The sequence below is a fragment of the Homarus americanus genome, unplaced genomic scaffold (assembly GCF_018991925.1).
Source record: "Homarus americanus isolate GMGI-L3 unplaced genomic scaffold, GMGI_Hamer_2.0 scaffold30858, whole genome shotgun sequence".
NCBI classification, from domain to species: domain Eukaryota; kingdom Metazoa; phylum Arthropoda; class Malacostraca; order Decapoda; family Nephropidae; genus Homarus; species Homarus americanus.
Window position 1 is genome coordinate 1,228,885 of NW_024737697.1, and position 16,202 is coordinate 1,245,086.

The following is a 16,202-nucleotide window of genomic DNA, read 5'->3' on the forward strand; positions in this document are numbered from 1 at the left end:
ATATATATATATATATATATATATATATATATATATATATATATATATATATATATATATATATATATATATATATATATATATATATATATAAATATATATATATATATATATATATATATATATATATATATATATATATATTATATATATATATACTTATATATTATATATATATATATATATATATATATATATATATATATATATATATATATATATTATATATATATATATATATATATATATATATATATATATATATATAAAGTTATTTTTTCAAGAAAATTTCCATTAAATTATAAAAAAAATATTAACTGTAATTAGTGACATTAATATTTGTAAGCAAATTAAATTTCACTGCTGAGTTTCCCTACCTCTAAACCTTCTTGTGTTCACTTTCTTGGTTAAGTTCAGTGTTTAACTCCAATTTAATGAAAAATACATATAATTTAAAATTACCCTACATTACACCTTTATTTACCAGAAGGTGATCTCTACATAAGGTACTGCACTGTGTAAACAAAGCGTGAAACAACTTCAAGAAGACCATGAAGCTTAAAACTATGAAATGACCTCTTGATGAATTTAATTTTTGTGATTTTATTTAATTATTGCAAAATGCTATTTTTCCTTATTCTACACACAGCATTACTGCAAAAAATATGTATACACATAATGCATAAATATTCATATACTTTCTAACCAATTTCCTGAATACAGTACAGTACACATTACAGGTGGTCCAAATTAAAAAGAATGAGCCCAACATAGAAAAATTATCTATCAAAATTTAACTTATCTAATTTAAAGAATTTTGCATAAGTCTGCAACACATCACAATAAATCTACCTAAACCAATCATGAGAAAATGTTGATGCCACGGGTAAACATCAGCTTTATGTATACGTACTGGATTTCAAAATGATGTAGTACGAGTGTGGTACGTTAAGGAAGTACTGTGACACCCTGGACTTTATTACCAATGCCAGATATTAAAGAAATAAACACAATGAAGATACCTCTGTTTGCTCCAGCAATCTTATACAGTATGTACCTGCATGTTTAAATAAAAAACATGTTAAATTAAAAATTTAACTTCTAAGACTAGACCTATAACATCTATTAACCTTCTGCCTTACCTGATCGTTTGCGGTAAACCAACTGGTTATTTTGGAGAGTAAAATAACGGCGATTCCACGTCTTGAAAGCATTGGTAGTTCGTTTAAACAGATAGCCATGCATTGTGACTGGCTGGCTAGTGTCCAACTGGTCCAATGATAACACTAAGTCTTTATCTGTGACATCTGTGTGTCGGTTTTCTAAGCTCTTTTCCAGATCACTGACTTCTTGTCTCATCAAATTTACCTGAAGATAAAACTTTAGTCTCAAATCATATATATTTTAGCTTAATAATTTACAATTCATACAAAACTTTCTATATCCATGTAGTATTTACATTAAAGAGAGTAGGCATGGAATGCTTATTCATTTGACTTAAGATAACAATGTAAATCTAGAGTTACAGTTACTTTATGTCTCTCCTCCCATTCATGCATGCACACACGCACATAAAAAAGAAATGACAAATTATATTTATTTAACAATTCTGTTTGTTTTAATCATACACATTGGCAGGGTTTTGTTATAAGTTTAAGCAGAATTGAAGTGGCTGAGATTCAAGGGAGGATGGGTCTTATTTACTATAACTTATTAAACAAACAGGACAGATCATAACATCTGTATTTTGAAAAATTAACTAAAGATGAATTAACATATTTGTCAAATAGTATCAGGGAATCAAATTTTTATTTCATAAACAACTTGAACCAGCTCTGACATCAGAAGAGTTGGTCAATCTGTCTGACAACCAATTCAATTTCTCGTCTGACAGTCATTGTCTTTATGAATATTTTGATATCTTCATACTACAGGAGTCCACTCTTCATAATTTTCATATGAGAATTTAATTTAACAGTTCTCTTTTATCTTGCAGTAATGAAGTAAGAAAAAACTTCAAGATTATTGTCACAGCAGTTACTGATTTCCATTCATGTCAATAACCTTCTTCCCTAATAACATTATAACTTTCTTTTCTACTCGAATTAAATACAAGCGCAGATGTAAGTTTAACATTAAGGTAACAATACTGAACAAAGGATTTGATGAACCAAAGATACTGTCAATGGGAACATTACCTCTTGGCCAATTTTATCCAGGGAAGGTTTCAGGTCATCACAGAGATCCGTACCTTGGTGGTAGAAGGTGCTGTATGCCTTTAAGTATGATAAAAGCTGAAAGAAAAAGAAAGCAAACATTTTGATCTGTTCAATAAATATTTCTTCTCACATCAACTAACATCTTCTAAGCTTTTCCCACAGTTTGTAGGGTGGTAACATCCAGGTAAAAAGGGTTAGCTTACCCAGAAGCAATTAAGTAGAGAGTTGGTAACTCAGTGCACACCATAACATATAGCACCCCAACAACACTACCCAGTGACAGGATCGAATCCCAATCTCATGAGCTGGGAATCTAGAGTGCTGACTGTAACATATGATCCAATTAACCCTTTCATCTCTTAATCATGGACTTTCATTATATAGACAAATTATAAATGTCTTAGTATCATTAATAAAGAGGGTAGGAGAATGGATGCCGAGATATTTGTAAGAATTATGAAAGGAGGAGTTGAGTAAAGGAGTTTGTTACTGGAATTTTACAGTCATCAAAAGTAAAGATACAGAAATAAAATTTTTACGAATGGGATGTGGGGAGAGAAAAAGGGGTAGAGTGAGAAACTTCAATGTTGGAGGAATGCATGGAATCAAAAGGTGATGGAGGGAGTGTTGGGATAATTTGGCCACATCGAGAAAGGAGATAAGAAACAGATGAATAAAAATGTAATTCAGTAAACTCTCATTATTACAGAAACTTATAAATAGACCTTTTATTTAAGTGGAGATGTGTAAGACAGTAAATTAGATAGATTATGAGTTGTTCTTGATTCTCATAACCCTGTGCCAAAGTGGGAAAAAAGCTTGCAAGAGGAGGGAAAAATGTTACTTACAGCATCAACCACTTCATGACGTTTTTTCCCCTGTGCTATGGATATCGCGTGGACATAATCAACAGTGGTGTGTCGAAATGCTCTGCGCGTGGCTATGACCAGGTTTTTCATGTCGTCTGCATCATGAGCACGGGAACGGGATACACCGGAAGAACGCTGTAAGACACTGTCCATTTCGCCGCTCACCTTCTCGAAGTAGTGTCGAAGATCTTTCACAGAACGTAACTCACTTGAAAAAGTACAAACAAAATACAGTAATCTCAGAGAGGAAGAAATGTTAGATAATTCTGAGAATTTCAATGGTAGTAAGAGGGAAGACATTAAAGTGCCTTAAGTATCACCATTCAAGCCTGCTGAATCTATAAATTTTCCACTAGCCCACTGGGCTAGTAAACTTCCAAATCCACTAATTCACACAAATTTTACTAACCCAAAATATTTTCCAATTTAGGAAATACTGTATCTAACATTCAAAGTGATTAAATGAATGTTAAGTTTTAAAACATCAATAAATGACTGAAGGAATTTATTGTAATAGGAAGTAACAACTGTACAGTAATTATTAAAACTACCAGAGTATACACAGTTAAAACTACAATAGCTCATCGCTGCAAATCAGCCATTGTCAGGGTCACCCAAGTCATTGTCACTCACTTGACTGGCAGCTCATCTTTTTCCCTTCTGTAAAGTTATTCCTGTACAGTACAATATTTCTGTTGAAAAAATATATAGTCTTCCTTTATACATAAGACCATTTTTTTTCTTTTTAGCTAAACAATGTTGGACACTTTCACTTTTGCATAAGGTGAAATTATCATGTGCCCAGAGAGCTAGTAAATATAAAATTTAACATGCCATAAGGACTTTCCACTTGCCACAGATGACCAGGCAAGTGAGTTTCCAAAGCCCTGTCATAATATCAATTTCAAAATTCTTTTCTTACCATATACGTACAATATATCTTACTTTTTTAAACACGTCAGTTGATCATGTTGACAGTAACCTTAATATTAATTTGATAATTATTTTTTAAGTTTGATGACAAATACAGTAAAACCCCGCTTTACGCGGTACCCTGCCGAACACGGAATGCTCACTTTACGCGGTGCATATACTCTTTTACGCGGAGAGCGGCGCGGGCAGGGTGCGCACAAGGTCGCCCAGTCATCAAAACATTACCGAGTTCTTCACCTGCCACCCACCACAGCCGGCCCAAGTCAGTGATAGTGAGGATATGGACTTATATGGACTTTGAGGGGTTTGACAAAGAGGCTCTGCAAGCCTCTGTGGTGGATAGTGATACAACTGATACAAGTGATACAGGTAAGGGCCAATAATCTGCCCTCTGCCTCGGAACCAACCCCCCCCATCCCGTGTGCCCAGCCATCATTTCTACTAATCTAAGTGTTAAAAAGCCTAATATTATTGATATTTCTCTTAATTATTAATTGTGTGCATACCATCAAAAAATTAAGAAGTTATTTTTACTACAACGTAGGTATTGTGTCTGAAAAAGTGGAGTTTGGGGGTCGGCCTGGTCTCTATTTCAATTAATCCCATCTGTTATGTTGTTCACTTTACGCATTTCTCGCTTTACGAGGGCCGCCGTGGGTTCAATTGACCGCGTAAAGTGAGGGTTCACTGTATATGAAAAAATCATCAATATCCCAAAGCAGATTGAATGGTTAAATGTTTGTCATCCTTTAATCTCATAAACCATCTCAACAAGTGTAGTGCAGTGGCAACACCCTCACTTAACTTCTAATGCACCAAAAACACCCCACTGACCATCACTATCCTTGAGAGGTAATTTAGGATAGGAATTTTAAGCATAACCATCTAAAACTTTACCTGTACAGCTCCTCCCAACTTACGACGGGGTTAGGGACCCAAATCCAGGTCGTAAGTCAAAAATGCTTAAATAATACATAGAAAATCTAAAATGGGTCTCTTTTTCTTCTCAGCACCACAAAACTCTCACTTTTAAGCTTGCCAGCCATTTTAAAGTGAATTACAAACGAAAATTTTGTCAGTCCACAGTGCAATCACTGACGTTGGGGCTTGAGAATACGTAATTTGACAAAATTTTAGTACGACTGAGGCAGGTAGTAAGTCGGGGAGGAGCTGTATATTGTACTGTACTGTATATGTTACATACCTTTGTGAAATTGACGTTCATGAACTGGGCAATCATTCTGAGCAATTGCACAAACAGGGAGTAACAAATATATATATAAATGTAAGCAAATCTGGGGACATATTTTGTCCCTAGTCTGAGGTGTCCTGTATTATGTGGTTCTTACCCTGGGGAACCTAAATCTTTTTGTCTAAGGCTTCCCAAACCATAAATTATGAGAAAAGAAAAGAATAAAAGTTAGATTTTTTGTATTTAACATGCAAAATCCTACACACTTTTTTATAAAAGTTGCGAGGTTCTTGGTCACAGCACGAGCAGCTTGGTCAACTAATATTGCATGATATTTTGCAGCTTCTCCCAAGGCAGCCAACATGCGATTCAAGGCTGACTGTACACTGGTGTCATTGCCGAAATATCCTGCTAAGTCCCATAGAATATGAATAAGTTGTCTGAAATAGAAAAGAACTTTTAATTTTTCCAAACACAATCAAATTTATAAATATAAAATAATTTTCTAAAGGCATATACATTCTAAATGAGATGAATCAGTCTTTAATCTAATTATCAAATAACTTTTATCAATTAGTCAGTTAACTTACGTCTATCAGTGAACTATCTATTGATTAATTTCTATCTAGCTAAAGATGAATCCCAATTAAGTGGTTAAACAGAAATGCATATTTAATATAACTTAACTTTTAAGTTTCACAGTACAATAATATTTTTTTACAAGTAAGAAAAATTACACTATGCAATTTTTTTTAATGTTTACATCTTGAAAACAAAAGCCTCATTATCAAAACAAAATACATTGCTGGCCATACTAAGAACCTATCAGAATATCTTGGGGACTTCCTGAGGATAACCACCACAGGAGAACAAAGTAAAAGGCTGAATAACAATGTGTGGGGGGGAGTCGATTCCTGTCACTACATTTTTTGTGGGAATGGGCTTACATGAGTTGGGTGTGTGGGAGGGGGGTGGGGGGGGGGGATGCTTTTATGGGCTAATTGATATACTGTACAGTATTGCCTTAAAAAGTACTTTTATTCCTGAAGTAATTAATTCAATTGAGGTTAACATAAAAGTTGTGCAATATGCTTACTCTTGCTCCTGATTGAACTGCCTTCCTGCTGACACCATCTGGTTACATTGCTTTACTACCTGTCAATAACATAATTCATTAGAATTAATAGTACGGAAGAAATGGGCAAGATGCTCAATCCTGTTTTTGAAGTTATTATAAAACATTTCAGTTCTGATATTACAGTATTCAGTATTTTAAACTGCCTGGGTAAGTATACCTCTCTCTCAACCAGCTTTCTATTATTAACTGACACCACCCCATCCCATAGGTGTCAGATAAAAAAGAGTTACAATACAAAGTATATATTCTGATCATCAGTTACATGGGGTTGTTCAGCACTAGCACAAATGGCAAGTGTTGTCTAAGTTACATTATACGTAGAGAAGTACAGTATAGTACTTGTAGATAAGGAACATATAGATATTACTGTAGTGTTAGTTCCAGTCCCCTCACTATCATTTTACTGAAAAACAATTAATTGTTTCTACAGTACATGTAATCCACTGATATGTTAGATGGTTCTGTAATGATGGAATATACAGTACACAACTTGACCAAAATTCCATGAAAAGTTGTTTGGCCATGCGAGTGATTTGATCTTTTTAAAACCTGGAATGAAGCTTAAATAACTGATCCTTAGAATCGTCATGGATAAAATAATTAAAGCTACTTGAGACTGAAAATTTGTATTTAAGAGAGAGGTGCAGTATACAGCATCTAATCCAAAATATTATAATGAATCAATGAGGATAAAAGTATGCCCAGTGTTTGGTAACTTTGTTTAAAAGTATGGAAGTAAACACCTTACCTTCTCAAGCTTGCCTTCCAAATTGTCCAAGTCCTTTTCATTTTCTTCAAGTACTTGCCTGTAAAAAAAAATATATATACTGTATATATCTGTAAAATTTGGAGCACTGTAAAGCCAGGCAATGTACATTATTTACCAACATATAATTCATGAAATACAGTACATACGAATATAACTTTATTAACAAATTATTGGGAAGGCCTTACAAAAATAATACCGATGTTTCATATTTTCTAGAATCTTCACTCACAAACCTCCACTGTACAATATGTATGTAATATGATGCACTAATACAATATATCGTTCAGTAGTAAGAGATCTGTTAGGAACATTTCAAGAGAATAAGAATGAACTGTGGCTGAATACCATGTTAACATAATTTGTTTTTAAGTTAAGACAATACTGTAGTGCTGTGAAACATATTTTGCAGCACAGAATAACTTGGAGCAAAATGTCTACATATATCAGGATCATGCAGTAGATTAACAGCCTTTAGAAACAAATTACAATGGTTAGTGAAACTGATTATAGATAAAATATAATTATTCAGTATAGGCCTGACACAATTAACATGAGCAACCTCACTATTTACTAGTTATCTGACAATACCCCAATGCACCTCTGGGGCATTTTATAGTCTATGGGCACTTAGGATGAAAACAAAGGAATTTTGAGTGAAGGGAAATGCCTAAATGATAGTTTTGTGTGTGCAGACAATGGTTTACTGGTAAAGCATTTTGTGTGTTAGGGTAAAAGCCTATTGACAAAGCAGTCTACACATGTGAGGGTAAAAGAGTAACTATAAACTTGAGTGTTAGTTCATACTTCAACTATAAATACAGTACAAATATAAAAAACAACAATTTAAACTAAATTTCCCACCTGGAATGAGGTGGCAATACTCTGTAGTCGACAATTTTAGCTATGTGGCATAACAGTATGCAGAATAGGTGTACCAACTTATGTAAGCGTGAAAATTTATGAATAAATTACAAGTGTATAATCACCTATTAATGACTTTGAAAAGCTACAGTCTGCAACTTTGCAGTATTTGGTACTTACCGGAATCTTGGAGAGTCCCGCTGGCACTCAATATTATCAATTATGGCCTTCATCTTGAATTTTCCTGTAAAACAGACATAATAAATAATATTGCTTGTAACTGCACTAATGGATAATACTGTAGAAACACTTAAACACAAATTATTTAGGCTACAATTTCTTTTTCATTTATCTATTACAGCACATATTCCCTAACATTGCTGTACCAAAATTCATGAGGGTTTTCTGAGAATGTTCTTAATTATTTTTTTCCCCATAAAAAACACTAGAAGTATAATATTACTTACACAACCAAACTTTTAATCTGTATACAGTACATGTACAGTACTTTAGGTGCCAATGACATTCATTCCCAAAAATTTTAAACGAGTTGATGGACTATTTTTTGGGGCATGGCTCTTCACTCCTACTATTATAGGTAATGTAATACCTGTACTGAATACAGTACAGGTACAGTACTACAATATGAAAATTTTTCAAAACACTTATCTTTAGACTAATACTGTATTACAAACCATCACCCTTTTAAAAATAGGTCTAGAGTATTAGGCAAGACTTCTCTACTCTACGGGCAGCCACAAGGACTGTAGAGAGTGAGACTCTCCAAGCCTGACCTTTAAGAGAGATAGGGGATATGCTGTCTGCTTAAGTTAGACCCTCCAGTATAGACAAGCACACATTTTCATCTTCACAATTCAACACATGTACTCGTACCTTGCCAAGATATCTACCATTGGCACGCTCATATACTGTACTGTACAATGAAAAATAAACTTCTAGAAATTAAAGGGCATCTTAAAATAGCTTTGTACCCATTTAGCAGAAATATGATGTGCACTGTAAATATGTTTTCTATATGGAGTATGATCCTATTTGAAAACTCAAGGGAAATTTGCTAGCTTTGATGATATACAGTAAATGAGCTATATACGAGTGAATGTGGTGGTCGTGTGGGTGGCAAGCATATGTGGGTGGAGGGGGTAGTGGGAAACCTTCTATGTGTATGTAAACACTCTTGAGAGTAGGTCACTACATATGAGAACCAGCAGATGAGAGGTTCAGACATCAACTCCTGAATCACGTCCTTGCCCAGTGGGAACTGTGAAGGCGTAGGCCAGAGTTTATTTGTGACCAATGCAACCTTTTTATATTTGTCAGTACCTGTACAGTAAGTACAATATCTCTTTGGTGCTACTATAGTATGCATTCTACCAAGCTGGAGCTGGTCTACCAGGATATTTACAATGTAGCAGCCATTAACCTAAGGTTAGGTTAGGTTCTTATAGTTATAGCAAGTATTTTAAAAGAAGTGATATTTACTAGAACCTAATAGAACCTGACCTAACCAGCACAAGCAACCTCCCTAAACCTGGAATTATTATCACCTTTGTCATCCAGCGAATTTTAAGATTTTAAGTTACCACCTTAAGAGAGAGGTTCAGGAGGTAAGGTTGAAATTATGATTTTCCAATGTTTTTTTATGTGTTTTGGATGATTGTGACCTACTTCCAAATAGGTGGATGACTGAAATGATAATTTTACCCCTAACCTTACCCAACTTTCTAGCTGGGGGTGGGGAGGGAACCCCTGCCATATTAAACAAAAAGTACTTATTTTAATATCTGGTACCAATAAAAGTAACTTTGCTGAAGAGTTATGGTGTAATTTAAATTTTTTTTTTTTTGACGTGAGAGTACGCTTGAACCAAGCAGTTCAGTTGTAAAGAAACTGAACATGCACAAACTTGGCAGATTTTTCGGAGTATTTACGGTAAATAATTAATTTCACATACAAAGCACATAGAATCATTTTAGTGTCCTATGGTCACTTTTCCACTGTGTTTTACCTCACAATTTCAGTCATCCTTCATGCTCTGCCCACTACATGTGATTTATGACTGTAGATAAAGCAAAAAAATAAAAATAAAAAAAATATTTATTATTAAAATAAAAAGTTGTCTCTTTTAAAATACTTACAATAATAACAAGAACATATGAACATATGTGGAAAGAATGAACGAAATTTAACAACTCCGTCTAGTGGTGGTGCTGCTCTAAGAAATTACAGATTTCTCATTATGTAGCTACTGTAGCTGGTTTATCGAGACCTTTGTCCTTTGGTGTTATTGGTTTATCTTATAAGTGAAAAAATAACCCGGGGAAGATTTTAGAAGCATTCCTGTGACTGAAACAAAACCTCCAGATTTAGAGTGTGAATAAGGCATTGTTGAGCATCAATTGATTAGTTTTCAGGATAAAAGTTAAAAAATTAAAACAAACCAAAAAATCCTCATCACTTTGTGAGGGGTTTCCTTGGGGTAAGAAAGAATTTTGGTTAGGTTTTGGTTAGGTTAAGTTAAGTTAGGTTAGGGCGGTTAACACCAGAAACAAGGGTCAGATACGTTCAAAATCACAACAAGAACCATAGAAAAAATGTATCTTTTATGGACAAATCGAAAGCTGGCTACTAACATAAATTGATCGAAAAAAACGGTCCGACTAATTTCCCAAATGTAGACGCAATTGAGTCAAATAATGGTCCTACATGAATAAATCGGGTTACCAATCACTTCTCGATTATTATTTGGTGTCAGTCACAAAAAATTGGTAAACTTAATTTAATCTGAGTTGAGTTAGGTTAGGTTAGGTACATGCACTCGATCTATTAACTCAGATTAAATTAAGATTACCAATTTTTTGTGACTTTATGACACCAAATACTAGACGAGAAGTGATTAGCAGTCTGATTTATTCTTGACCTTACTGGATTAAAACACTACTTTACACATAATACGAATAATTATTACAAAAATTAATCTACCCAAATTAAGTAAAGATGTTAAATGTTTATCAGTTTCAACACTGGTAATGGTTGTATCACCTTAACCAGTAGGGTTCTGTTGCCTCCAGGTCTGACTACCGCTATGCTTCACTCTGGTGGCTACAGCTCACTACACCAGGCCATTATTTGCCTCAACACGCCGTTAAAATCAGTCAATTTCCCTGACACATCAGTCCACTTCCTCAAGAAAGTCTGTGGTCGACAAAAACACAACTGTGATACCGGGAGCCTCAAGGGAGCATCATGTATGGAGGATCCTGGAAGCCATAAAGAGGATCAAGTTTATTTTGTAGATTCATATTAATTCAAAGGGAATCAGAAACTTTGTACTGAAATTGTATTGTATCGTCTATTCTTACGTCATGAGGAGGCGGGTCTGGTTGTGAAAGTTTAATAAAATTTCCATATAAGGAATGCAATATGTTGTATTTTCTAAGAATATAATTAGGTATTTTGGGGTTTCGATTAATGTATGTTGCCGTAGCACTCTTATTACCCAAAGGGAAAGTAAATTTCATGGTTAAATAATGACCGGACGTGTGTGGACAAAGCTCACTCACTGAATTCAGGAAACAAAACCAGGTTATAAACATTAATATATCGTCTAAACTCAATACGTTACTTATACTTAAAACTTTCCATTAATATTGTGGAAAATAATCTTGCTTTCTGAGGGTGACTAGATTTTACTTGTCATACCATCACTAGACATGTTTCAAAGGGTTTCATCTGTAGGTTTTCAACAGTGCTCCAATTGTTATCTAGTTTACATACATATTTTCAACACACTGTTATCATTTAGCAACATAGTCTTTCTTTTTCTACATAAAGCTACAGAATTACTTAGAACCTGTTAAAAAATAACCAGTAAACATTATGGTCCTACATGAGCGACATTGCAACCTTTGATAAAACCACTGGTGCTTTATTGCAGTAGTTTATCTTAATACGAAAATTGGTTATCATTTAGCAGTTGCCTGTAGCAGTAGCTATTGTAGTAACGTTAATGTGTGTGTGTAGGTGTATGAGTGTGTGTGGTACTGGCGTCTCGACATCCCTGTAAGATTTTTTTTATGGTAGGAGTCTGCTGAATCCCAGGGGAAGAGAGACAACCATATTTTTCTGAGCACAAGACAACCAGCCATTGTATGATTCCCACCAGGGTAGACAGGGTGGGCCAGTGGGTGTTCTTGGTAGATAGATATTTATTCAGTATGTCATACAATTTCACATGCTATTAAACTGAGACCCCAAAAATTCGTAATAGTCATACTGTACTGTGATCGAGTTTTTGGTCATAACCTTTTAATTTATTTAATTTATTCTACCGTGTTGGTCTCGACGAAAAGGTTTCCTCAAGCCTATTTTGACAAGGTTCTTCTAATATAACTTTTGTCTTAAATAGCACCAGGAAATTAACAGGGTATAAAATAAGTGCGCAGTGTTCTCAACATGTGCAATGTTCCATCTAATATTTTACTTTTATCCTCTTCGCTACCGATCGGCTCGTTTGCCACTTGGGCGGTCGGTCACGCCTCTGTTACGCACTGTTAGCAAGTACTGTGCATGCATTGCCTCCAGAATGTATCTGCACCAGTGTACCTGCTCCACTGTTGGTCAAGTCGGTGCCGTCACAACACTGACAGATTGTTCCAACAGTTTACAATTCTTACTCCGAAAAAGTTTGCCCTCAGTTTTATGGGGCGAGCGTCAGTCAGCTCCATGTACTGTATGGAACTTCTGAGATGTGAATAATAAACTTTATTTAAGTCACCCCTTGCCCGTCTATACAGTATAAGCTAGGCAGCTGCAGACGTTCTAAAATCTCTGGGTAACTGAGGTGCCGTAGTGTAGGCACCACTCAGGTGGCCCTCTTTGGACATTTCCAATCAACTGACAATCTTTAGTTTAAATATTTATGTACTAATTTATTATTGTAACGTCAAGTGTGATTTTCTCCCTTATGTGTTACTCTATATGTTTTAAATTTATCAGTAAATACTGTAAATTGCTTAACTTGGTGCACCTTTTTATAGCCTAGTCCTCTTGGTGATCGCCCAGAAATAGGGTATTTCCTGCAAGACCTATTGATTATTTTTTTTTTCGGGAATTAGCCCACCCGGGCACAGGTCAAACGACCCACAACGAAGCCTGGGGGGCGAAAAAAAAAGAACGGAAAGAAATTGTAAATATAGATAAAAAGGTTATACTGTATTAATCTACACCACGAAGATGCCGGAAAACCAGCTTTTTAAAGTGAGACAGGTTGTAAGAGCATGGAAACACAGAAGAAGGCAGAGCATTCCACAGTTTGGCTGTGTGAGGAAAGAAGGAGGTACTATAACGGGTTATTCTCGTATGACCGACATCCACAGAGAAATGATGGGCACCGCGGGCAAGACGTGTGTTACGAGCCCACGGCCTTGCCGGCGGTACACAGGATGCCAAGTCCACCGAACATTACCCGTTAAAGTACCTGTAAAAGAGAGAGAGTGAAGCAACATTGCGGCGAAGAGAAAGGGAAGAGAGATTGTCGACTAAAGGAGGAGAGTTAATAGGACGAAATGCCTTAGATTCCACCCTATCTAATAGTTGGACAGAAGGAGAGCCACCCCAGATATGAGAGCAGTACTCCAAGTTAGGACGAGAATGAATCCCTTATATACTTGGAGCAACTGCTCAGGAGTGAATTAGCTGCGGCATCTGTACAGCATTCCCAACTTTCGGGAGGCAGCTTTAGTTATACTAAGGATGTGTGATTTCCAGGACATATTGGAGGAAATGCAGTGGCACTTGAATTGTAAATGACGATACTGAGGAAGAATCTGAGGAAACAAAGATAACATTTATTTTGTTACGAGTCCCAGTTTCTCCCTTAGACATATTTTTTCACCCTTTATACTGGAGATCGTAACACATCAATTGACATACAAAAGTAAGAAATGCATCCTTAAACATGAATAGCCTACTTACATAAACTGAGACATCTCGATTCAGTTTGTTTTCCCATTTGACTCGAGGAACATATCTAGACGTATCATTAGTACAATTTTTCAAATATAGTTCCTCTCTCCTACTACCGCGACGTTTGTAGGAGTGAGGAATTATATTTGCAAACGTAGACTAAGGATATTTGATATTTTTTTTCTTTGAACGACAGGTTAGAAGTGAATGGATTGGTGACTTGCACCATGCCTAGTATTCCGGCAGTTTTCTGTGGTTTCGTTGTTATGGGATGAAGTGTTAAAAGAGCTTATACTGTCATCGGTCTTACTTTAATATCTATCTACTTATTTTGGGCACTTCCAACCATACAATAAAGATTTATGTGAGTTCCGTAAGACTTAAGATTGTCCATATGCAGTCATTCACTGCACCTGCTACTCGGCAGGCCACTTGGTCACTGACTTAATCTCACACTGACACATTTACGTTATTCACTGGGGTGGTTAAGATTAATGTCTGCTATGGCGAGTCGTTGTAAAGAGCAAGGTCGATGGAATGGTACTCTAATAAATTTTGGTAAATAGTTCACTCATTGTACAGCGTTACTATTCCTCAACTTTCAGGGGATACAAAACAAGATTTAATTTTAGTTTATTGTACAAGTTGTCAGTGCTCACAATTATGGCCTACACGTTGATGTTATGTATGAAAAGTTAAAGTGTTCTATATACATTCGGGAGCTTATACATGCCCAGTTCCTACCAACAGTGACATTTGTTTTGGTACATTCAAGAAGCTGTGCGTGCCCAGCACCTGTCAGTGTGTAACAGTGACCGAGGTCCGACCACTTTGTATGCTGGCAAAGAATGCAAAAGGCAGTTGAAAAGCTAAAACCACATATTTTTTTATTCTAGTTATATATTACAATATGAACATAGTTCAAAACGTGAAGTAAAATATGGCAGCTACTTGAAATATCCTGCCATTTGAGGTATACTAAAAACTATGAAATTATATTTCTTAAGTATTTACAATTACATTTTCCACTATTTAGGCTACCCAAATTAGTTGAGTATATGCCCCCACACATTTCTATATAAACATTATGATAATCACATTTAATACACAGGGCCGGATTCAGGAGTGGGCAAAGTGGGCAGCAGCCCAGGGGCCTCCACAATCTGGGGGCCTCCACTTATTACAATATCTTATTTATTTGTATTCATTTGGATTATTTTTATTTTAATTCTTTAAAATTCATGTTTATATATTCCATCACGTAAAACTATGTTCAGCAAGAAGCGTGATAGAAATTAGGCTAGCTTACAGCGCCCCCCGGAACTCCCAGATGTTTAAGCTCGCTTCACTCGCCACCCAACCCTCTTGGGTAGTTATAACGAGGGGGGCCTCCACAAAGAGACTGCCCATGGGCCTCCACAGGTCTAAATCCGGCACTGTTAATACAGGTCCTTGTAGATAAGTTACATTGTAAGTAAACATTGATATACAATTACACTTCAGCTTTCTCATCACACTTGAAAGGCCCAGGAGTGCGGATACATGATACTTTATACTAATTCTTTGGCACAGTACACAGGAGGTAGTATGGCCGGCATTGAACTTGACCGCTTTCACTTTCCTGCAAGTAAAGTTAGGTACCCTCTTACAGGAAAAGAGAAGAAGTAAAACACATACAACTACTCACAGTTGACACCGAAAAACGAAGGATGGAGAGACGATACCAAGAAAATACCCACGACTAGGGAGCCCAAAGGAATATTTAATTATACATTTTGTAATGAGTATTCCAGATTTTTTAATATATGCTGCGACACCTGGACCCAGTTTAATATTACAAATAATTCTCTGTTGAGAGTTAACTTCGGCGAGAAAATTTGCCAGGAATAAAACCCGAGGAAAAAATTTTAACGAGAAATTTGGCTTAACATATACCTTGGGCTCTCTCACACCAATGCCAGAATTTTGCAGAAATAAACAATACACGATGCAAATGTCCGGTGCAAGAATCTCGACAGAAAAAGCCTTCCCACTGCCGACGGAAATGCGTTGTGCAGACTTCAATACAGTGTAGTCAGTGTTGGACCTGCAGTGAAGATAGGAATATCCCTTCCACAACAGTCTCCAAGTGTGTCTAATTCTATGTTCGGGGCGTATCTTGTCGGATATGGCACAACGGCTCTGTACTCCCATGATCAACTCGTCGTCGTGGTTGCGAGACAACTATCGTGCGACG

The 16,202-nt window shown here is 35.8% G+C and overlaps 1 protein-coding gene across 2 annotated transcripts in view; it reads right to left on the reverse strand.

Annotated features, from left to right (window-relative positions):
* Positions 1-11,198, reverse strand: part of LOC121873531 (arf-GAP with coiled-coil, ANK repeat and PH domain-containing protein 2-like) — a 46,003-nt gene extending 34,805 nt beyond the window's left edge. For both annotated transcript variants that reach the window (XM_042377136.1, XM_042377135.1), the window contains exons 1-8: positions 11,042-11,198; positions 8,162-8,225; positions 7,100-7,157; positions 6,310-6,368; positions 5,480-5,653; positions 3,068-3,296; positions 2,199-2,294; positions 1,143-1,368 (exon numbers count right to left, since the gene is read on the reverse strand). In XM_042377136.1, the coding sequence (XP_042233070.1) occupies positions 1,143-1,368; positions 2,199-2,294; positions 3,068-3,296; positions 5,480-5,653; positions 6,310-6,368; positions 7,100-7,157; positions 8,162-8,214 (895 nt within the window). In that variant the 5' untranslated portion in view covers positions 8,215-8,225; positions 11,042-11,198. The remainder of the gene's footprint in view (positions 1-1,142; positions 1,369-2,198; positions 2,295-3,067; positions 3,297-5,479; positions 5,654-6,309; positions 6,369-7,099; positions 7,158-8,161; positions 8,226-11,041) is intronic.
* Between the last annotated feature and the right edge of the window lie 5,004 nt (positions 11,199-16,202).